General features: G+C 29.6%; 1 protein-coding gene and 1 non-coding gene across 2 annotated transcripts; both read left to right on the plus strand.

Annotated features, from left to right (window-relative positions):
• Window positions 1-10,133: 10,133 nt before the first annotated feature.
• LOC8259156 (NAD(P)H-quinone oxidoreductase subunit O, chloroplastic) lies at window positions 10,134-13,001 on the plus strand. The gene is made up of 6 exons (XM_015718073.3): window positions 10,134-10,466; window positions 10,593-10,648; window positions 11,532-11,597; window positions 11,691-11,732; window positions 11,989-12,048; window positions 12,740-13,001. Exons 1-6 carry the CDS (start codon window positions 10,226-10,228, stop codon window positions 12,767-12,769), a joined length of 495 nt encoding a protein of 164 aa, XP_015573559.1. The 5' UTR covers window positions 10,134-10,225; the 3' UTR covers window positions 12,770-13,001.
• Window positions 13,002-21,029: 8,028 nt separating this feature from the next.
• LOC112534561 lies at window positions 21,030-21,137 on the plus strand. Its single transcript, XR_003078852.1, has one exon. It is a non-coding gene; the product is annotated as a small nucleolar RNA R71 (small nucleolar RNA).
• The last annotated feature ends 4,271 nt before the right edge of the window (window positions 21,138-25,408 follow it).

Below are 25,408 nucleotides of genomic sequence, written 5' to 3' on the forward strand. Positions count from 1 at the left end.
TTGTGTGACTTTCTATATATAATTAAATTAAACAATTAATATAAATTTTAGTAACAAAAATAAAACTAGAATATATAACTTTGTGTTATTAAAGAGTTTTTTAAAGTATTGTGGGCGGTGGTTTCGAGTGCCACTCAAGTGTCGTTGTCGACTACGACATTGTATTGTTTTTCAACCTAATTGGGAATATGCTAACTAGTTATAGAGACTAGCGCAGAAAAAGGGAGTCGCCACTCGGGTAATTCTCCGGGACACTTTTCTAATTGAGTGGCATACTAGATTCTATAAAGAAGCTTTGCCACATTGAGAGATGGATCCAGAAGCCAACTTCTTTATTTGTATATCCCTATTTTTAAATTTATTATTTAATGGCATATATTCTCATAAATACAACATGAATATTCTCCATAAACCAAGCATTAGAACATGTGAGGTCCACCTAAGTCTACCTCATTTTAGTTAATCCTAATTTCCATTTGTGTTGTTAACCTAAGTTAATTACTCAATCTACAAGAAAGTCCATATAGTCTAACCCAATTACAAGTTATCTTAATTACCAAGGTTTTTTTACTCTAAGTACCATTTTCATGCTAAAGGCCCAATTAAGTTATCCTATTCTAAGTGAGTTAATTAACTAATTAAACATGACAAAGATTGCCAAGTCTATATAGATTTTAACTTAAGCCTAATTTACCAATATATTAACATAATGGACTACAGTTTACATGCCAAAGCCTAGATTTTTAAAGCCCTAAGATTAGATGTCCAATTTAATTAATAATCACTCAACAAGTATTTTTCCATTGACAAAACATAAAGCAAAATAAGAAAAACAGTAAAATTAATTATTACAACCCTTTCCTACAACTAATTCACTTAAAAAAAAAGACTAAAAGCAATCAAAATTGGCAAAAATCAGCAAAGTTTCTCAAAATCTACAAAAGGGGACTGATTTGGGACAAACAGTTGGTTGGCCACATCACAGAGCCTATCGGCTATGCATAGAGCCGATCGGCTCTAAGGTTCTATTTAGGCTGAATTCACTAATTTTTATTGCTCCAATTCCAAAACTTCAATATACTTGCATAAAACATGTAAAAAAATGATTAGTAACATGCAATACACAAAATAACACATAGATAAACTAATTTTAGAGCAAGAAGATCCATATTAATTGAAAGGTATACTTATAGTAAGTAAAACTTCCTAACATGGCAATTACCTAGAGCAATTGGAATTGCACTCAAACATGCAAATCCAATACAATTTATGTCTTATTCATATCAATATATAGATTATCAATAAAAAGGAAAATAATCTAGCATATTGATCTATTCATGCAATTTCAAGTTCTAAACTCAAGAGGATAAAGTTATCAGTTTCAAAACCAGAAAGCATAATCATGACGAAAAATATATAAAATCATGGAATCAATCATAAAAATCCTAATTCTAAGCACATAAAGAATTCAAGACATACATCAACAGGCATTCATATTAGATCCTTACTATATTACTAATCACAATGAAAGTTAAAAAATAGGAGGATGATGAGATGATAGTTTTGAAACTCTCAAGCTATCACTGTATTATGCAGATCATCGAGTCTCAAAGGATGAGGAGGAGGTTGAATCAAATATATAGTAGAAACTTGAAAATGATCTTTTTGAAACTCTTTACAAAAAAATTAGGATTTCTCATAACTCTTAATCTCCTAGAGCACCATAACAAAATAAGGTTGTGAAGAGAATATAACACTAGCGAGAATGGCTAGAATAATGCTCAATGAGTGTAAACTTCTTTTTTAATTTTGGGCAGAAGCCGTTAACACTAGTTGTTATGTTACAAATAGAGTTTCCAAAAGATCTTTATTAAATAAAACTTCTTATGAGCTTTGGAATGGAAGAAAGCCTAAGGTTTCATATTTTAGTGTATTTGAATGCAAATGTTATATTTTGAATACTAATAAAATCTTAGTAAATTTGAATCCAAAACTGATATAGGAATTTTCCTAGGCTATTCCAATTCAAGCCAAGCTTATAGAGTCTTTAAAAAATGTGCTTTAGTAGTTAAAAAGTCTATGAATGTTGTTTTGATGAATCAAGCAAGATCTTAGGAAAAGTTTTATTGTGAATGACCTTGTAGGTGAATTTGAGGAGCACAAACTTAATCTTGATGATCTATCAAAGGGGATTAAAGAATCCATTGAGAAAAATCAAGAAAACCAACATAATGATGATGGAACTCAAGAAGTTCAAATAATGGAGAATTCACAAAGCCTTTCCTAAGGAGTGGAACTTCAAAAAGGATCACCCACCTGCTCAAGTCATTGGGAACTTGTCAAAGGGTGTAAGTACTCGTTCTAAACTTGTGGCTTTAAATAATCTAGCCTTTATTTCTCAATTAAAGCCAAGGACCATGTATGATGCTCTAAATAATGAAAGTTGGGTGATTGCTATGCAAGATGAACTCAACCAATTTAAGAGAAATAAAGTATAGGGAACTTGTTCCTAGATCTAAGGACCACCAAATTATTGGGTACAAATGGATATTTAGAAATAAATTAGATGAGCAGGACTCTATCACTAGGAACAAAGTTAGATTCGTTGTAAAAGGTTATAGCTAAGAGGGAGGTATTGATTATGATGAGACCTTTGCTCTGGTTGCTAGATTAGTAGAAGCCATTAGAATACTATTAGCTTATGCATGTTAGATGAGCTTCAAATTATTTCAAATGGTTGTTAAAAATGCATTTTTAAATAGTGCCGTTAAGGAGGAGGTTTATGTTGAACAACCTTCCGATTTTGCAAATATCCAAATTATATTTTTAAATTGTCTAAAACCTTATATGTTTAAAACAAGCTCCTAGATCTTGGTATGAAAGGCTTAGCTCATTCTTAATTAAAAATGAATTTTAAAAGAAAAAGTAGACACTACTTTATTTGTAAAGAGACACAAGCATGACACTCTCATTGTACAAATTTATGTTGATGACATTGTGTTTGGTGCTACTAAACGAATTGCTTTGTGAGGATTTTACTAAGTGTATGACTAGAGAACTTGAAATGAGCATAATAGGAGAGCTCAAATTCTTTCTTCGTCTCCAATTCAAGCAAAGCAAGGAAGAAATATCCATCAACCAAACCCAGTACTCAAAAGAACTCTTGAAGAAGTTTGAGATGGATTGTTGCAAATTAGCCAAAACTCTCATGAGTGTCACAAAAAAGTCGGACAAATATAAGAAGGGTAATAGTGTAAATGAAAAGCTCTATAGAGGTATGATCAATTCTCTTTTATATTTAATCACCTCTAGACTTGATATTGTATAGTGTGTCTATGTGCTAGATTTCAATCATGTCCTAAAGAGTCTCATTTAAATGTCATCAAAAGAATCTTGAAGTATTTGCATGGCATATTGCATTTACGACTACGGTATCCTAGAGAATCATATTTTGATATAATTAGATATATAGATGTTGATAATGCGGGAAGTCTTTTAAATAGAAAGAGCACTTCCGGAACTTGTCCTCTTATAGGTGAATGTTTAATGTCTTGGTTTAGCCAGAAATAAGTTTTGGTTGCTCTCTCCATGGTGGAAGCCAATATGTGGCGGCGGGATGTTGTTGCACTCAAATTCTTTGGATGAAGTAATAATTAAGAGAATATGGGAGAGAGGTTGATCACATTCCTATCAAATATGAGAATACTAGTACTATAAACTTTTTGAAGAAGCCTATTCAACATTATAGGAGTAAGCCTATGGATATTAGACATAGTTTTTTAAGAGACCATGTGCAAAATGGTGATGTTGAAATTTGTTGATATAACAAACCAACTTGTCGATATCTTTACAAAACCTCTAAATGAGGAGAGGTTAAGCTACATCAAAAGAGAATTAGAGATGATTGATGGAAGTACTTCAGCTTAGCTCTCTTTTAGGTCTTTAACGTTTCTCTTATTTACTGAATTTTTTTGTGCAATAGCTAATTGCTCTATTTGTATGATATAACTGTCTTGCATCTCTATTCTTTTTTGTACAAATTGAGGATAATATTTCTTTTTAGCATAATGAGATATATCCTTGCTCTTTATACATTCTTATACTTAAAAAGTAAATTATGTGATATGTGTTTGCATGATTTTTTAAAGTATTTTTTTAAAAAATTATGAAAAGCGTGTTCGCGGTTCCAAGGCGCGCTCATGCTTTATGGGTCTCAGTCAAACTAGAAATTGATCTTAAAAGCGCTCTCATGTTTTGGAAGTGCGACTACAGTTTCCTTGAATAATAGCTGTTGTGACTCAATTTCGAATTGCGTGATAGTGCTTGTCAAGCGTGCCTGCATTTTTCCTCGATTTCTATAAAAATAAAGTCATTACTGCTTTTTTCAAAATTACTTTTGAGTCAAACATAGTTGTTTTTCTCACCCCCCCCCTAAGGCTATATAAGGCACATTCTTAAGGTGTTTATCACTTTTATAAGTATTCTTTCTTTTATCTCAAAAAATCTTCATCTTCTCCCTCAAAATTCTTTGCTATCTTCTTCTACTCTTCATCCTCAACATAATGAGATCAAAAAAAATTTATGGGAAGAGGTCCTTCATCATCTCAATCAGTACAAAAAAGAATGAAAGTTATTGATGAAGCAAGGATAAAACTAATGACCATTGAGAGAAAAGAAGTTCAAGCTAATAGATTCTTTGATGAGGAGACCCTTCGAAAGCTTGGGATAAATCAAGAAGTCATCAACCTCCTTAACAATGTAGGTCTAACACCCTTCTTTCTACCCCAATTCTAGAGGCAAGCTATGAAAATCTCACTAAAGAGTTTCTTTTCTCTCTAGTGATAAACAAAAAAGGTGATGGGGATGACTTTTACAGAATTGAGTTTAGGATGTTTGAGGAGAAAAGAACCTTAACTAGAATCTAATTCTCCTTCATTTTTTATTTTCAAGAGAGAGGTCCAATACGCATCATTGAAAATATTGTAGAAATCTCTCTCCCTCCTTTTCAATGTTGGAGGCAAATCTTTACCAAGTAAATTCACTCCAAAGACTCCTCTAAGATCTAAAATCCCTCTCTCATTGAATAGTGCATAGGATGGTGGCTTCTAACATTCATGCTAGAGACAGTGAGGTGGAGAAAGTGCCTAAAAAAGAATTTATATCCTTATATGCAATGATCAATAGTAAGAGGATCCTAACTTCAAAATTCTTCCTTGATCATCTCTTTCATCTTGGAAATACCCAAAAAGGTGCTCTCCTTGTCTCTTCTTACATCACCAAAATTACAAAGCACATTCAACTCTCCACCCCTCTAAACAAAACCTATCTCACTCCTCCAATAGCCCCTATCTCCCTAGGTCTACCATTTTTTAGCATGCCAAGGTCATAAGGCTTATCCCTAAATGGAAAATTGATGGAGAATTCTTTTTACTTATTGGAGAGTTTGTTAATGACAAGAAGAAAAGGAAAAGGACTATAGGCTTCCAAGTGAACCTACCATTTCCACCTCTGAGTGTCAACTTTCTTTTGCTTTGAAGACAAAGTGCTTAAGAAAATGGAAAGGACTTGCAATTACCTTCATTATTTGCATGCAGACCTTGTGGAAATTTAAAAATCTCACAAGCTTCCTTCATGTCATCTAGAGGATTGGGAAGAGGAAGAAACTTATGCTCCTACTATTCATGTTGGATCAAGTAGTGATGCTAGAGGCAAAAAGCCTCAAGTGAAAGAAGAAGAAGATGACTAAAAACTCACCCTTTTTACTTTTATTTTTCTCTTCTTTTGCCTTTTCATTTCTTTTCATGCATTAGTCCTTACTTTATCACACATAATTTTTTATGTATTTTCTTTCTTATTAATTAAATTAAATTGCTCTTTCTTTATTTGTTCTTCCTTATATCTTCTATTATCTATTATTTGTCTTTCTTTTTACTTTTATTAAAGAGAGAGAATGAAATAATTGATAAAATGAGAATGACTCTTTAAAAAATATAATAAGGACAATATCTAAATGGAAATAATAAAGAAATACCTGAAAATCATTGTCACATTAAGAGGGAAAAAAATATCCAAGTGAAAAATTGATCTAAGAGATTATAATTTATTTCTCTTGGTATGCATCTCAATTAGTTCAAGGAGCAATATATATTTTTATTTTAAATCTTGTTCATTACTTAGCATATTGCACTTATGAACATTCAATTTCACCTTTATTATCAATTTAGTTGTTAAAATTAAAAAGAGGGAGGTTGTTGACCTAAGGGCCAATTGATCTCTATTTTGATTTTAACACCTAAACTGAGTATTACTAACTTTATATTTGAGCGCCTATGTGATAGTGCATTAAAGGTTCAAACATTAGGCAAGAGTACCTTGAGCTTTCAAGTAAGGATTACAAAAGGTCCTGTGAAGCACAAGGGTGCTTTTCATATGGTTAAGTTGACCATCCATATGGAAAGGAATCGTTGATTGAATGCCAAGAACTTGAAGATATCCGGTAGTCAACATGTCCTCATTGCCACAAGCTTGAGGGTGCTTCAGAAGTGCGAGGGCATCCTAATTCGAAGCAAAGGTATTAAAGTGGCAGTAGATTATGCGATGAGAAGCACGATGGCACTTTTAGGGGCGTCCAAGGCAGGCGCGAGCGCATTCCCATAGAGCGAGGCAGTTTATGCATTTAATATTGAGTCAGTGACCGTTATAATGACAACCGCTTCTGTAGAGCCATGTGTTAGGAGCCGTTGGAGCCCAACGACTCTTTTTAGAAAGCGCGAGAGCACTTTTCAGGTAGAAAGTATCTTTTGCCAAATCATTAAGGTTAGTATTAAATGAGCTATGGGCAATTCGTAACGGCTCTTTACGGGTTAGTATGAGTATAAATACCCCTTTTAAAGATTTTAGACATATATGTGTGAATTTATTATTGCCCAAACTCTTACAAATTTATTTCTCTACTTTCTACATTAAAATTCTTCTTTGTATAATGTATTAAGTTGAATCTCTTTATTCAACTAAAACAAAGGATTGTTGTGTGAGCCTAGCTATTAAAAATACAAGGAATTGGTTGTTGAGTAACCATTAATACTTAAGGGTTAAGGGACTCAATGAGAGATTAGTTTATTAAGAGAAGAGGTTTAGTGTTAGCCTTTTGAAACACCAAGTTGTTGAGTGAGCTTGCAAAACTCAAAGATTGGAATCAAGTTAATTATAGTAGAATATTCAAATGTGACCTTGAAGAGTGGATGTAGGAAGGATTGTTTTTGAACCACTGTTTAATTTTTCTGTGAATCTCTCTAATCCAACTCTCTTTCAAACCTCTCAATATTTCTTTAGGACTCTTGTGCCTTTCATACTTCAAATACTTTTTACAATTTGAGGTCACCAATTCAACCCCTCTTCTTGGTTCCAAAGGACAACACATACCAACATGGATATTCCCACTATATCATTAAATAATAAAACTTTATCATCTAGAATATCAGCCTCACTATTATTCATACTTATCAGTTTCTAATTAAAATTGATAAAAGACCAACATCCCAATATGATCAAAGAAGAATCGAAAAAAAAAATTTAGTAGTCGTTGACTATGATGATGATTCGGCTGAAATGCCACCACAAATTAACATTCCCAAAAGAAATGATTTATAGTGTCTTCATAAAATCTACATCTAGAACAACAATAATCAACTTGAACACTTCGAATATGGAGAGCTGATCTTGTTGAAAAAGCCACCCCTTACAAAATCGCCAAACAAATTGCTTAACCTTTGGCCGTAACTGAGTACGCCACAAAATCTTCCACCATAACATACTGCAGTTAGAATTAGAAGACTCGGAGATGTCCTTAAGCCGTAGAGCCACCCTATACCCACTTTTAACGGTATATACGCCATGAACCAAATTCCCATGCTCGACAATCTGGCCTACGCTGAGAGATTGGGATTTAAAGGATACATTGCACTATATCATTTCGGAACACTTGTTGCAGCAATCCCACATCCCATACTCCACCAATAGTGATCAAATCAGAGATCATGGCATCCGATGGCAGCAAAGGTGCATCAAAAGGGCAAAGAATACCTAAATTTGAGATCCATTTATCATAAAAAAACACGAACAAAGGTCCCATCACCTATTCTCCAACTTAATCCAGATTGTAGAACTTCTCTACCCATAGTAAGCTATGCCATAAAAAAGAAGGTTGAGCATTAACAGTTACTTGTAAAAAATGTCGAGTAGGATGGTATGAAGCTTGGAGGACTCTTGATAAAAGAGAATTAGGAGAAATCAAGATTCACCAACATTGTTTAGTCAGTAGAGTTTGATTGAAGGACTCTAAATATCTAAAACCCTAACTTCCCTTTTCTTTGCTCTCATACAATGTTTCCCATTTGCCCCAGTGAATCTTTCTTTTATTATTCATTGAACCCCACCAAAAATAGGCCAACAATCTATGGATGTCCAAAATTAATGATTTTGGAATCTGGAAAGAACTAATTGTATAGATAGGAATTGACTAAGCCACTGATTTAATTAGCGTTTCCTTCACAGCATTTGAGAATAGAGAAGTCTTCCAGGATTCGACTTTTCGCCACACTCTATCCTTGATATACTCAAACACGTCTATCTTCTTTCTCCCTACATAGGCTGACATACCTAAATATTTCTCATGACAATCCACTGTCGTTACACCTAAATAGCTTGCTAGAAAATTTGACAAGATGGGATCCATTCCCTTACCAAAACACACCTCTGACTTGTCATAATTCACCATTTGTCCAGAAGCATTTGAGAAATCGTGCAACAACTTTTTAACCACTAGAAATTCTGTAAAAGAGGCATGATAAAATAGGAAGCTATCATTGGCAAAAAGAAGGTTTGAAATACACATCTCGACCAAACTGCATACCACTTACACATCCTCTTCTCTCAAGATCCTGAATCATACAAGATAAACCTTCTGAACAAAATAAGAAAAGGAAAGGTGAATAGTAGGTCGCCTTTACGGATTCCTCGGCGTGGAATCAAATGACCTCGATTCTCCCTATTAAGAAGGAAAGAACAGGAAACCGATGTGATACATCTCATTATTCTCTCAACCCATCTCCCATCATAACCCAATCTTAGCATCATAGCGTCCAAAAACAGCCATTCTACTCGATCGTAGGCCTTGGACATATCCAACTTCAGAGCTGATTTTCTTTCATTGCCAAAACATCCCTTATGCATTACATGGAGACATTCATATCCCACCATAACATTATCATGGATCAATCTACTCTCGATAAATGCACTTTGAGAATCAGAAATTACACATTTCATTGTCGTCTTTAATCGCGCTGCCAGACACTTAGAGATAACTTTATAAACCACCTCACACAAGCTTATTGGGTGAAACTCAGTGGCTCGTTGAGGTGAATTCACTTTTTGAGATCAAAGCAATCAATGTGGAGTTAATGGATGCAACATCAGCCCCATAGTTCAACACCTATAAACAAGCCTCAACTACATCTGATTTGACAACGTCCCAAAACTTCTGGAAAAAACAAACTGGAAACCCATCGGCACCCAGTGCCTTCAAAGGAGCACAGTTAGCAATATCAGCTTTAACATCATCCCTTGTAAAATCCTGCAAAAGATATTGATCGTCGTCCAAAATTTTCTGCGAAACATAGTTTAAAACCAGATCCATATCTGATGGTGAAGGAGAGGAATTTGAAACAAATCAGAATAATAAGAAGTCACAGTAGATTCCACCTCATCACGCGCGGTATACCAAGTCCCATGGTCATCAAGCAGTCCCTCATGATTTAGTTGTTGCTAAAAATAAATAATTAGTGCTAATTTTATATGCTAAAATAATACTTTGTTTTAATTTGTTAGAAAGAAATATTTTATATGAATTTGATAGTTAATAATAAATCACAAATTAAAAGAATAATCTTTTTATTAACTTAGTTTTTAATTATATTAACTCCGGATGGAAGTCATACTAGTAAATAAGTTAAAAACCAAAGGTTATTTTGATGTAATAAAAAATATTTTTAACTACTTAATGTAATATTGCCGAACAGCACGTTGTATAATAGTGGTTAGGCCAGCATTTTATCAGGCCCAAAATCTAGCCGTTAAAGATAAATTAGATTGCGATCTCTTATCTACTCTTGGCTCTCTAAAACTGAAACCATTGCTCTCTCTCTCTCTTCATCTTCCTCTCTCTGTTATGGCTGCTTTCTCCACCACTCTGCTGAAAAGCTCACACTCATGTCTTTCTCCATTCCCACAAACATTAGGAAGAAGAAGAAGAACCCATTTTCATTTGGAAACCATTAGAGCCGTACAATCTACCGAACCTGAGAAAGCAAAGGTAACTCAAACCAAAACTCAAGACTCTTCCTCCTCCCCCTCCTCCAATGCTCAACCTTCAACTACTACCAAAATTCCTAAGAAGCCTGTTTATTCAAGTGAGTATTTCTGCTTTTTTCTTTTCCTTTTCACCTTATCCTCTCTCTGAATGTGATAGATATATGTAGATAATATTCTGCCTTTTAAATTCCCTCTTGTTTCTTTTGTTTTTGTTATTTGGGCAGTGAAAAAAGGTCAGATTGTAAAGGTGGACAAAGACAAGTACCTTAACAGTGTAAATGTAGGTTTGGGCTTAATCTCTCATTTTTAATTCCCTTTACTTGTTTATTAGAGTTAAAGTAGTTATCAGAAGTAAATTCTTAAATTTTATCTAATCAGCACTGTTACGTTCTCTTTTCTTTCTCAGGAATATATTATGTCTTAGCTTCCCTTTTAGTGGTTGCAATATACTTTTAGTCTTTGAGGGAAATGAAAAGGGGAAACGGGAGATTATTTTTAAAATGTAATATACAAAATATTGGGGAAACTTTATAATAAAGATATATATTTTTATATTTAAAGATATATGATATAGCGTAAGTATTAATCTTTTAACAATTTTTTTATTGATAGCACGACAAAATTGATAAATTAATTATTACAAGTCAATGTTAATATCTTTTGATAAAAATAAAAACGAACAAATAATCAATTACTATAAACTATAAAGAAAAAGTTAGAAAGATTTACTTCTATATGTATCTAAGAAGAGTAAAATAAATTTAAAAATAAAGAAGTACTTATTTATATATATTATATTTTTAATTATTTTTATTTATCTAAGTATGTAACTTTTTTTGGTTATAACCGAACCTCATTTGAATAGTTTTTTAGCTATTTATTTTACCCTTCTTGAAAGTTTTCCAAGGTTTTCTAAAAGTTTCTTAAGAGTTTCAAAAAATAATAAAACATTGGAAACTTTTTAGAAGTTTCTGAAATGTTTCTAAAATTTCTGGAAAAATTTCGGTGCCAAATCGTATCCAACCAGATGTATATCTGGTGATTAAAAACTGATCCATAACCAAGGATCAGGACAGTGTCACTGAATACATAAAGGAGCCCAGCAAGTAGACTAGCATCAGTACATTTGAAACACTAACAAAATATGGTTTGTCTGGTTTCAGTATTTATCTGTTGGGCATCCTCCTTATTATAAAGGACTGGACTACATTTATGAAGACCGTGGTGAGGTAGCTATATAAGCTGTCTTTTGCAGCGAAAGATTAATCATATGGTTGACATTTACCATTACATTTTTCCTGACAGCTCAATTTTTTCTGTAGGTGTTGGATTTAAAAATGTTTGAGACAGGAGAGCATGCACTTGTAAGTGTTCTTATTCCAATTCAATGCTTTTATTCTCTTCAGATCATTTGTCAACTGTGATCAATATTGAAACATGTAATGTTTTGGTTTACTTCCCATGAATGCACGAGTCATTTAGAAAAACTTGTGAATGTTTCGACACAGCGAAACAAATAACAATCTGTTACAATATGAAAAAGGGTCCCAAAAGAATTGCATGAAATGAACCTACAATGCAAGATTGAAACTTGAATGCATTAATTCTTTTCTTTTTCAGATTGCATGGGTTGGTGTCCCAACTGCACCGGCTTGGCTTCCCACAGATATGCTTATCAAGGTATGTTGAAAAACCTTAGCTAGGATGAACTGAATTAGTGTTGGAATCAAATTTCTTTTAAACTGACCTCAACCATATTCCAAGGTCACCAAATCATCTAACTATAGTCTGAAATTAGTTCCATTTAGCTGAACTTGTCTGCAGGTCTCAATGAGCTATGGTGCTCAACATTGTCAAGTTAATCTGACATTTACAATTTATAACCTGATACCCTTTTTTCGTTTCATTATCATACATCCTCATTCTCGGTGAAGCAAAGAGCGTTATCAGCAATTGAACTCTTTACCTCCTGCATTACAAGATATATACTCAACTACTATGCTGCTGACATGATGAATCTCATTATTATTATAGTTCATTGTGCTGCTATGTACAACAAAGTGACATAGTCTTTGGTGCGCTTTAAGGTTAGCCTGCGCTCCACCTGACATTTGGTTTAAATAAAATAATATGATAAAAGGAAGTGACCTTCCTAGAAGATAGCAGGAAACAAGTTAAAGTTTGACTCTATTAGACTTGACTCAACTCGATTCAGTATTTTTGATTGGTAAATCATACTCTTATCCTGCGGAACTTGCTTATTATGAGCAACTCTGCTCAATATCTGACTGCAAATCCCAGCTGCTAAAATCACTAAATACTACTGAAAACATCATTAACTTACCTGACTCTTTAAGTCTTATACTTGCAGTCAGAGAAACTGGATTATGAGAGATTGTGATCAAGACTGCAAAGCTGAGTCTTCTTTTGTCTATTATGCATATATAGCATTGGATTCCTTGAGCTTCGCTCGATTTAGCAGCTCCGTCAGCAACACATATCTGTATCTTTCCAAACAAATGTAATCATGTTTCCTAACAAATGCAGTTATCTGAACTATCCCACAATGTTCATTTGAGACTCCTTTGACCCTTTTGGGTATATGATAATATTATCACACTGTTTTACTTGTATATCTGCATATGAGAAATGCATAACAAATTATTTCTTGAAGACTGCAATCTAACAATGTATGCAGCCATGCAGGTTAAGCACATTTCATGTTTAGCAGAAGCCCTTTTGTCATTGACTATTACTGGCAAGTTGTTGGGAAATTGGTTAGAAAATTAAAATATGAGCTACTTGTCTATTAATTGCAAGTTGGGCAGATTTGCATCTTAGCCGTTCACCTATGTCAATTTTTTTTTGTCATATGAACATTCTGTTGCCTGAAATATAGTTTTCCAAGTATATGCAGCATTGTCCAACACTAAATACAAATATAAGATTTGCATATTTTTATAAGTAATTTCTTTTGCTTTTTTGTTTTGTTTGTAATACTTACAATTAAAATTACATCAGTTTTGTTTTATTTTTTAGTATTCAAGAGATAATAAAAATTATATTGATTTTTCTAAAAAAAAAATTACATTAATGGTTGAGTCTTTTTATTTGTTTAATTCTTCTAATTAAAATTATATTAATTTCTCTAAGTAAAAAATTTACATAAATGGTTGAGTTTTTTGTATTTTTTAATTTTTCTAGTAATATTTTAATATCATAAATATCAATAAAAAATAAAAAAACTTAAAATTTTATTTTATATAAAATTTTCAATATAATTTTTATTTATAAATTTTAATACTTCTATAAGTAGTTTTTTTAATTGACTTTTAAGGATAATTTTATATTTTATAAAATATTATATTTCTCTTTTATATGATTAAATTTTCACTGTCATACATGTTCATATTTGATAAGTTGTAGATTCATTAGATATAAATTATAGATTCATTAGTAGTAAGGTGTAGGTTCATTGAGAATTAATTGTTAAATATCTACAAGTAACAAAAATAATCATCAAATATAAGGTATAGACTCATCATTTGTGAATTATAAATATATCAGTTAATTAACATATGAATTTATTTTATATTTAATGATTTTCTAAACTTATGACTCTCATGTGTAATGTGATAAATATATAGTTTATAATCTATGAATCCTTTTTTTAACCTATAGATCTATATTTTTTTATATGTAAATTTTCAAGCTATTATATATAAATTTTAGATATAGATGTAATAAATCTATAATTTATAATTACGAACATGTTGTTAACCTACGAATTTGTAGTTCTATAATTGATGTTTGTAGTTTTTACTGATAAACTTATATTTATAACTTATAATTATATTTTATAATTTATTATTATAAATATGAAATTATTATGTAATGATTAAAAAAATTAAAATCAAGATTTTGTGAGATAACATGTAATATAATTTGGAATATAAATATATAATATAGTGTGATTAAATTTTATATTTTCATAGAAATATAGATAGTTAATAAAGCTTCATGTATATATAAAATTTAATTTTAATATATATGATGTTTTGAATAAAAATATATTAGTATATTATTAAAAAATTAATATTGTAATAAGATAAATATAAAATATACTAAAATTATAAAATTAAACTAAAGAAGTATAATAATAAATTATTAATTATGATATAGTAGAAAAATAAAGAGATAGGACATGATAGAAGAAAAAAATAATATCTAAAGAAAAAAAATAGCTCATATGTGTATTGCAAACTTGGTATATAATAAAGGATTTATTTACAAAATATATGGAAAGTGGATTGCAAAATTTTATTTTTACTGTCTAAAATATATTTTTTACGACTAAGATCTATATATGGTATTCTTTTTTTGGAACTGCACTATGATATTATTTTCATACTTTATCGATATTTTTTTAATATTATTTTTTTAATAAAATTATGACAATATCATTTTTATCCTTCATCCCTATTCACCATTTCATTGTCATAGATATTTAAATAATTGCTATAAATACAAAACTATTATCTTTATTGATATTTTTAAATGACTTTTTCAAGTTTTATTTTAATTATATCTTTATATGTTTTTAACTGTATTTTAATATATTATGGTATATTTTTTGAAATACGTATTTCCATGTCATCAAAGTACACTAGTTATAAAAAGTATATAGTATCATTCAATTTATTAATACCAAATATAAATATATAAAATAAAAATGATAAATCTATTTCCGAGTTTACAATAATACAAATTAAAATGATATTCCATCAGTATATTTTAGGTGTATTTTTATTATTTTTATAATAAAATTTTAAAAAATAAAAAATTATATATGTAAAATAATTTTAAAAAATAAGAATATTTTTAGAAAAAGAAACCGTGTAAGAAATCATGGATTGAGGTTCATCCGATAAACATTCCACAATAGTGAGTTCGTGTACTTGGGCTAGGCCCTTCTTATTAGGCCGCTAATTTATACTTCTTATCTATTCAATTAAGACAAAAATCTTACCATTTACTCTTTTTCTAAATAATTAGAAAAATACTCTGTTTTTATTTTTCTTTTATTTTAAAATTACCCACTATTGTATCAAAATTGTATATTCTTTACCTTTTTCATCCCTTATATTTTTTTCAAAATTAATTTCAAATACTTCATAAATACCTAACATATACCATATTTTAATAAACATATTCCATTTTATCTTTTCTATTTTTTTTTTCAAAATTAGTTTTAGATACTTTATAAATACATAACATATATCATATTTTAATAAATATATAACGTTTGCTGTTGAATATTTTTTGAGTTGAATTCTGTTTCATTTAAAAGAAATTAGATACTCGAAATATACTATTATTTGGCAAACATATACCTTTTACATGTCAACCTTTTTGAGTTTGCATTTTATTTCATTTAAAAAAAATTGAGATATTTAACATATACTTAATGTATACTATTTTTGGTTAAATATATAGATTTTTATTATTTATTTTGATTTTATTAATGTTTCATATTCCTTTTAACTTTTTCAAATACTTGTAAATATATTAAATATTGACTAAATTATTCATTCAAATTTTAATATTAAAAATTAACATTTCACATCATTAGTATTTAAATATAAATATTAATGTATTTTTTGTAGTACTCGCAAGTGCACGAACCGTTCCTATTATAGTAAGGGTAAGTTCACCACGAGGTCGATTTCTCAAGGAACTATGAGGCCACTTATTATAAAGATTAATTATCAACACAAAATAATAAAAGTAAATTTAAACACTCTAAATTAGTATGTTTGAAAGAATAATGGTCATAAAGTAAAGTAACTAAACCATAAATAAATATGCAATGCAAATGCAAATGCTTATGATCTAAAACTATATGCTAAAAACAGTATTTAGTCTAGTCATTTACTTAGTAATCTCCTTGTTTTACTTTAAGCCTAGATCTAATAAATGAGATGGCGATGTGCATTTTTTCCTAAATCACTCAAGCTAATGATGCAACCTAGGTTTCTTATACCAATATAGATTAAAGTAAAGATGATGTTTCTAGTATTTTTAACCTAAAGATTTTCAAAACAATTACTATTGCTAAATTAATATGATGGTTAACTAACAATGATAACTGAAACTAATAAAGATATGAAGATAAAGAAATCATTCATTAAATAAATAAATAACAAGATTCATACAAAAGTAAAAAGATGAAATTAAACACTTATGAAAACTAGCCTAACATATTTAATCCAATGATCATGGTATTAAATAGAAAGACATAAAAAGTAAAAACTCCCTCTAGATCAAGAATTTCTTCAAGTAGAAAGAAGATTGATCTTCACTCTCCACTTCTTGAAAAGCTTCTTAGATCCTAAAAAGAGTAATGAAAACTAAAACTATATGTTTATAGAAAACTGTAGAGAATAATGGTGGTAGGTGTAGAGAGCAGGTAGGAGAAAACTCTCCTCCTCTTTCTTTTCCTTTCAGATTTTGTAGAGATATATATAGAGAAGAGTCATCATCTAAATAAATTCCTCTGGAGATAAGTATACTAATATAAATCTATCTAATAGATAATAAGACTTTAAGTATTTTTATCTCTACCAAATACTATCTTATAAATAAATCTTAATATAAATCCTAATAATTATACAAAATGACTAAAATGTCTCTTGGACCTTGTAATTAGCAGTCCAAGCATCTTAATCTTAGGCCTTCATACGAACATGTCCCATTAAACTTCTTTTAGCTCCATATTTTCCTCTTTTTGCTAATATTCCTGAAAATAGACAATTAAACATTAAGTGAGGTAAAAGCATATTTTTTCACCATATTATATATAGAAATATATCATTAAAGCTCTAAAATACCCTTAAATATCTATACATAATTTGGACCGATCAAATACCCCCACGCTTAAACCTTTACTTGTCCTCAAGTAAATAGCAACTGAGAATTAACTTTTGCAAAAAATCATGAAGAACATCCATACTCTGCTTAAAGATATTATTCAAAAGAATGTCACTAATGCAAAGATCATGTCAACCCAAGAACACTTGAATCATAATAATTTTCTTTAAAAATATAAACTCAATCATTGTTAATCAAAAGACTCAAGCATCCAATCCTTCACACCTGTTTCACAACAAATAGTCCAACTCATCTTCAAAGGATATAATTATGATGCATAAACTAAATTATTATACCCCTATTCAAAAAGGTAAAACCTTCATTAAAAAATAAGAGATCAATAGGTATTTATTACTTGCTTTTGAAGCTCTTATACTTTTTTTTTTCTTTATACCCCTTAAATTTTAATTTTTGATACTTGGAGTATTTCTTTCTTTCTTGAGATGTTATGCCTTTTTACGTAAATATAAGCATGTATAATGAATGCACCTAGTTACTCAACAAAACATACTTCAAGATGATTTGCATATTCATAATCTCAATTGCCTTTTTACGCAAAAATCGACATTGATCATGAAGATTTCTGGTTACTAAGTAACTAAAATTAGCGGAGTAGAACATATTACTTAGAGCTTTAACTTGCCCATATCATATCTCACAAACTTAGGTAAGCCAATTTAGTAACAAGGAAATAATAACCTAAATCATCCACTTCTAATCATACCCATGCCAAATGTTGCTAAACTACTCATCATGTCCATATGCAAAAGACGGACACTTGATCATTTAAGTGCAAATAACTCATGAGTTCACATTATACATGTTGAAACTAACTCAAGAGTTCAAGAATCTTAACATAATAGCATTCTTTCATCGACTCGTATATGAGATATAAAGTTGCTAAGAAAAAGAGTGGAAAAGTTTAAAATTTTGCAAAAGATTAACCAAAGTTGCTAATTCTCATAGCATATGACGTATAAAGTTTAATCGAAGAAATATTCTATTTCCCTCCCCTACACTTAAATTTGGCATTGTCCTCAATGTCATTGCATATATAAAAATAAAGATCAAAAAGAGAGGAAAAAGATAGAATACTCCCCTAAAATTTTGTAATGCACAGTAAGCCATGAACTTGAATTTCAATCTCCACCATGCAAACCTTAGAAGCACACTTGAACACACATCATTGATAATTATAAAAGAAATAAATAAATAAAGAATTAAAAATAATAAACTATCCTAAATATACTAGAAAGATTAAATTCTAAGATAATTAAAAGTTAGGTCCTAATAAATAAATATAAATCCTAAAATAAAATTTAAAATAACGTCCTAAATCAATGATATGACTATTTATGTGGAGGAGATGGTTATATATTTAATTTTAAAAGAGGGTATTTTAAAAAATAATTCATTATCAATCCCAATTTCTTGGATTTAATTATTTTAATTTTCGCTCAAAATATTTTTTTCTTAGCTTTTTCGCCACGCATCGTTAAGCTTCTGTCGCCGCGTCTTGCCTACCCAGGCATGTGGGGCATGCTGTCCGAGGTCACGGCCTCCTCGCGCAGCAAAATGCTAGGGTTGCGTGGCCGGCTTCCTCATAGAGTGTCCCGCGACCCACGCTGAATGTTTCGCCTCTACTATGGGCCCGTGAAAATTTAACGTGGTCGGCTAAAAATAATGTTCTTTTTTTTCTAGAGCTTTAATTGTTTCTTATTGAGACATATTGCCTTTTGGGGATCAAATATAAGCCTATAAGATAAATATAAAATAAATAAATAAATAAATAATAAAAATAACTTAAATAAATAAAAATAAAAATACAATTGTTAAGTTTATTGCTATAGCTAGACATTCCTGATTATGCTCATGGTGGGCGTTCATCCGCGTACTCCACATCTTCGTCATAAGCCATTTCTTTCAAGTATAGCTTCATACTTTTAATGCGTATATCTAAAGTGTCACAAAAGCTCTTGTCAATTAAGAATGGAATATCATCATATAATTGTTCATAAACAAGAGAATCTAAATAATTATATAAACACTTAGTGATAGTAGATTTAGGAGATAAAGTTAGAGAATTAAACACTTTAAATTCCACAGTTTCTCCTAAAACTGTCATGGTAAGTTTTCCATCATGCACATCAATCACAATTCTAGTAATTGCCATGAAAGGTCTACCAAGGAGTATACTTTGCTCTTTATCCCTTGTTGGTGTGTTTTCCATGTCAAGTACTACAAAATCAACTGGAATTATTAACTTACCTACTTGTTCTAGCAAGTTTTCCACTATACCTCTAGGATATTTTATTGATCTGTTTGCAAATTGCAGAGACATAGTGGTAAGCTTCAACTCTTTCAAGCTAAGTCGTTCATACATCGAGTAAGGCATCAAGTTGATACTTGCTCCCAAATCTAACATGGCTTTTCTATCCTTTTTGTCACCTATTTTAATATCAATGGTGAAGCTACCAGGATCCTTCATCTTAAGGGGCAATTGATGCTTAAGCATTACACTTGCTACTTGTACTTTTTTGTTGTTTGCATATCGCTTTTTGTTGGTGTTCAACTCTTTAAATTTTTTTGCATAAGCTGACTTATTCCTAATAACATCCAACAAAGGTAAATTAGTATTAACTTTGGAGAGCATCTCAATACTTTCAAAATTTTTATATCCTTTTTGCTCTCTTTAGGTTGGTTTAGAAAAGGAATAGGGGATCTATAAGGCTGAGCTGCCTTATGAAATTCAGGTCCACAAAATGCTTCCTTTTCTTTCTTCTCAAGCCTAAGATTAGGCTATACTTTTTCTTCCTTTTGCATGCTCTCCTTATTGATTTACACTAATCCATCATTTTTAGGTGTACCTGCATAAGAAGAAGAATTCATTTCAGTTTTCATAGTAATTATATCATCAGACTCACCTTTTCTAATAGTAGTAATGCAATTGACTTGTTCAGGTTGACTTGATAGTTCTTCTTTATTGAGCTCTTCAATAATTTATCACATTTGAGTTTCTAAACATTTCAGTGAAGCCTCAATGTAATATATCTTTTTCTCATTCCTCTCCATCCTATCATGAGAAGCCATCATAAATGATTGAAGTGTTTCTTCCAAACTTAGCTTCATTTATACATTAGATCGAAGAGTTTGTTCTTGATCTTGAAAGAAAAGATTAAAGTCCCTTTGGAATTGAGAATATTGGTCTTGGTAATGAGGTTGATTTTGATTTCTCAATAATTGTGGTGGATTTTTGTCATTGTATTTCCAAGAAAATTTTGAATGGTTTCTCCAACCTGTATTATATGTGTTGGAATAAGGGTCATTCATAGGATGCATGGGTTAGTAAGAATCCATCAATTTGTTTGGTCATACATATTTCCTCTATAATTATCAAAAGATGAACAAATATTAGCACCATGACCATAAATACTACAAATACCACATACCTCATTATTTGGTGAGTTTTTTTTGTTGAAATAAGCATCTTAACTTGCTTAGTCAATTCAGCAAATTGCATGGCCATCTCACTATTAGCTACCACTTCATTTACTTCTACTCTCTTTGTTCTCACACTCTTTTATTGAGAATTGGCTCCTAACATTTCAAAGATGTAATAAACCTCATCAGGTGTCCTTTCTAACATAGCACCCCTAGCTACATTATCAACCATATATTGATATTGGTGTGTCAACCCATTACAAGATGATTGATTAGTTATTGGGAGTGGGAATCCATGGTGTGGGCATTGCTATAAAAGTGATTTGAAGCGAACCCATGCTTCATGAAAATATTCAGCATTCTCTTGATAAAAATTAAAAATTTCAACTTTTAATTCTTTGGTCTTTTGCTGTGAGTAAAATCTACTCATAAAATTTTGATAAATTTCATTCCAATTTCTCAAAGAATTTAGAGGCAAGGCCATTAACCAAGCATTTGCTTTATCTTTCAATGAATAAGGGAAACACCTCATTCTTATTTGATCTTCATTTAGTCCAGATAATGGGAAAGTATGAATTATAGCATAAAATTCTCTAATGAATGTTAATGCATCCTCACTATGCATACTATAAAATGAAGGAAGCATATTAAAATGAATGCTCTTAAGTTCATAATTCCTAGATGCATCACCTAGAACTATGCATGATGTGGTGTTACCAATTGTAGGCCGTGCATAATCTTTCATAGTCATTCGTCTTTCAGCTCCTACTTCTCTTGGTGGGTTTGCCATGATATCAACTTCTTCTTTTGATTCTTCTTCTAGTTGTTTCTTTCTAAGCATACAAAACAAAAGAAAATTTCAAAATAAAAAAAAATTTAAAAAAATTAAAAAAAATAAAAATACATAAATAAAATAAATAAAATAAATCACAAAACACAAAATGAACAAACAAAACAAAAACACATAAACAAAATAAAACACAAAACACAAAACAAGCTAACAAACATAAGACACTTTTGATAAAATTAATATAATAAATTTGGACACAGTTCCTCGGCAACAACACCAAAAACTTGATATGTCTTTTTTAGTACTCGCAAGTGCACGAACCGTTCCTATAGTAAGGGTAAGTTCACCACGAGGTCGATCTCTCAAGGAACTATGAGACCACTTATTATAAAGATTAATTATCAACACAAAATAATAAAAGTAAATCTAAACACTCTAAATTAGTATATTTGAGAGGATAATGGTCATAAAGTAAAGTAACTAAACAATAAATAAATATGCAATGCAAATGCAAATGCTTATGATCTAAAACTATATGCTAAAAATAGTATTTAGTCTAGTCATTTACTCAGTAATCTCCTTAGTTTACTTTAAGCCTAGATCTAATGAATGAGATGTTGATATGCCTTTTTTCCTAAATCACTCAAACTAATGATGCAACCTAGATTTCTTATACCAACATAGATTAAAGTAAATATGATGCTTCTAATACTTTTAACCTAAAGATTTTCAAAACAATTACTATTACTAAATTAATATAATGGTTAACTAACAATAATAACTGAAACTAATAAAGATATGACGATAAAGAAATCATTCATTAAATAAATAAATAACAAGGTTCGTACAAAAGTAAAAAGACTAAACTAAACACTTATGAAAACTAGCCTAACATATTTAATCCAATGATCATGGTATTAAATAGAAAGACATAAAAAGTAAAAACTCCCTCTAGATCAAGAATTTCTTCAAGTAAGAAGAAGATTGGTCATCACTCTCCACTTCTTGAAAAGCTTCTTAGATCCTAAAAAGAGTAATGAATACTAAAACTATATGTTTATAGAAAACTGTAGAGAATTATGGAGAGAATAATGGTAGCAGGTGTAGAGAGCAGGTAGGAGAAAACTCCCCTCCTCTTTCTTTTCCTTTCAGATTTTGTAGAGATATATATAAAAGAGAGTCATCCTCTAAATAAATCTCTCTAGAGATAAGTATACTAATATAAGTCTATCTGATAGATAAGACATTAAGTATTTTTATCTCTACCAAATACTATCTTATAAATAACTCTTGATGTAAATCCTAATAATTATACAAAATGACTAAAATGTCCCTTGGGCCTTCTAATTAGTAGTCCAAACATCTTAATCTTGGGTTTTGATACGAATATGTTCCATTAAACTTCTTTTAGTTCAATATTTCTCTTTTTTTGCTAATATTTCTGAAAATAGATAATTTAATATTAAGTAAAGTAAAAATATATATTTTCACCATTTTATATATAAAAATATATCATTAAAGCTATAAAATACCCTTAAACATTTATATATAATTTAGACCGATCAAATATAATTAAAAATTGATAAAAACTTTATTTAGTTTATATCAAAAGTTACTAAACATATATACTTTTTCTTCACAATATATCCAATATATACTTCTTCATCGCATTTTAAGAAAAAGTGTATACTTCTTTGTCCGAAAAGGAATTAAATCATATATTTTTATAAATAAAATTCTAATTGAAAATATATGTTATAAATAAAATTTTATTTTAAGTATTTTTATAAATAAAATTTTATTTTTGAATATTTTTATCGTCAACAATTTTTGTAAATAACTTTATAATTATTTTATATTTTTATGACATTTATAAAAAATTACTTTAATTAAATATATTAATGTCCAAAGAATTTTAAAAAAGAAAAAGAAAAGTTAAAAGTTTTGATTATTTTATTTGGATAAGAAGAAAATGAAAAAGGAAAAAGTAAGAAAAAAACTTACATAATTGTTTGAATATATGCACGAGGAAAACAAATATACGTACCTTAATATTTGTTTTCCTATTTCTTAAAAGAAATTAAATTCTGTTTAATTAATGTGCTTTTGTTTCTCTAGTTTTCTTTTTCTATTTTCTAAAACATATTTTTAGCTATCATATTATAGTAATGTTATTGATGCATGGCTTGTTAAGTTATACATGTTGAGATTTATGGTTATTTGGTGGTTAATTGAATTTATTAATACCAATACATTGGTCGTATAATATTAATAAAATTAATTTTTTTTGAAAAATATTTAACAAAAGAAATTACTAATTTAATTAATTATATGAATTATTTTTTTTATAAATAAGAAAAAAAGATTCAAATTAAAAATTATTATTGAAAATAAAATATATATCTTTCATGAATTATATATAATAAATGTTGCTCCTTAGAACATTGTAAAGTCTTTTTTTTTTTTGTTAACTAAAAGATATAAAATTAACAGTATTAAAATGATCATTAAGGTGGTTAATAAAATCAATAATATTATATAATTTATTTATTTGTCTCATCTCTGTCATGCGGTATTTAATAATTTAATAAAATTATTTTTTAATATCTAAAAATTAATAGATAGTTTTTAAAAATATTTAATGTCACCTTAAATATTTAAATATTTAAAATACAGCTGTCGTAGGAGTTGTTTAATCAGGCTGTCCATATCAAATAATTTAAATAGCAATGAGATGAAAAGGAATGATGGGAGCAGCGTTTATGGAGTGCTAATCCGAATAAAAACTTTAGAATCAATTGAGTGTGGCTGTGGACTACGTCTTGATTTGGATACACCTTTTACTGTCCAATCATAATCTTTGATTGTAATTTCCTCATTTTTCCTAAGGGATGGTGGCCATATAGCCATAGCCACCTTGGAACCATAATTAAATAACAATTTATAATTCTATAATAACAAAATATTAAAATTAAAAATGACTTTATTTTTACAACGACCATAAAAAATAACTATTTTATTACATAATTTACGGTCAATTGTACTTTTTATAAATAAAAGAATTAAAATTAAATCATATTAACTGATCCCAGTCCAATTTTGAATGAATAAATTTTATTTATTTATGGTTTCGGCTCTGTACCTCAACCATATTAATTGTACTTCAACTGTTAAATAAGTATATTATTGTTTCCTTTATTATTATAGAACCGTACATTAGATTCTCACCTAATTAATTTAGGGATTGGATGATCTCTTTCCACTTGGATGAGCTGGAGCCTTTTATATGCCTGTATTTAAGTGGAGAACTTTGGCGATAGACTATTGAGCTAGTCTCTCCAAACTGGCTTCATACAGATGGAATTTAGAACTATTTTCTATTGAAAGATAATTGATATATTTAATGCATTAAAAAAATTATTAACTTATTAAATTTATGAATGCTGATAACCATTAAAATAATTATAATCAACATATATAAAATAAACTGTGTATGTGGTTTTATTGTTAATAAATTATTTTATAAAGAAGAAATTATACTCTAAAAATCAATTAAAAGATATTTACAAACTTTAGGAAAACTTCTAATATATTTTTGATGCAAATAACAATAGAATCTATTTTGCTTAAATAATAGAATTCTCTTTGATTACTCGTATCTATTCTTTTAAAATACTCCCATTAATAATTAATAGTCGAAAAACTTTCAAATCAAAATTGGTTTATTATTAAATATTTAAATTATTAATTATTTATAATAAAAAACTTATTAATTAATAGAATTATTAATTTATTTAATATTAAGCATAGGAAGTTGGATTACATGATCTAAAATTTCACCTCAATGACATGCATATGCAATTCGGCATTACAGCCTAT

The sequence above is a fragment of the Ricinus communis genome, chromosome 7 (assembly GCF_019578655.1).
Source record: "Ricinus communis isolate WT05 ecotype wild-type chromosome 7, ASM1957865v1, whole genome shotgun sequence".
Classification (NCBI taxonomy): domain Eukaryota; kingdom Viridiplantae; phylum Streptophyta; class Magnoliopsida; order Malpighiales; family Euphorbiaceae; genus Ricinus; species Ricinus communis.

Excerpts from the sequence above, each read along its gene's own strand:
- LOC8259156 (XM_015718073.3), top strand. The coding sequence starts at position 10,226 with ATGGCTGCTTTCTCCACCACTCTGCTGAAAAGCTCACACTCATGTCTT. Across the intron at positions 10,467-10,592 it reads TAAGAAGCCTGTTTATTCAA|TGAAAAAAGGTCAGATTGTA; the intron begins GTGAGTATTTCT and ends TTATTTGGGCAG. Across the intron at positions 10,649-11,531 it reads AGTACCTTAACAGTGTAAAT|TATTTATCTGTTGGGCATCC; the intron begins GTAGGTTTGGGC and ends GTCTGGTTTCAG.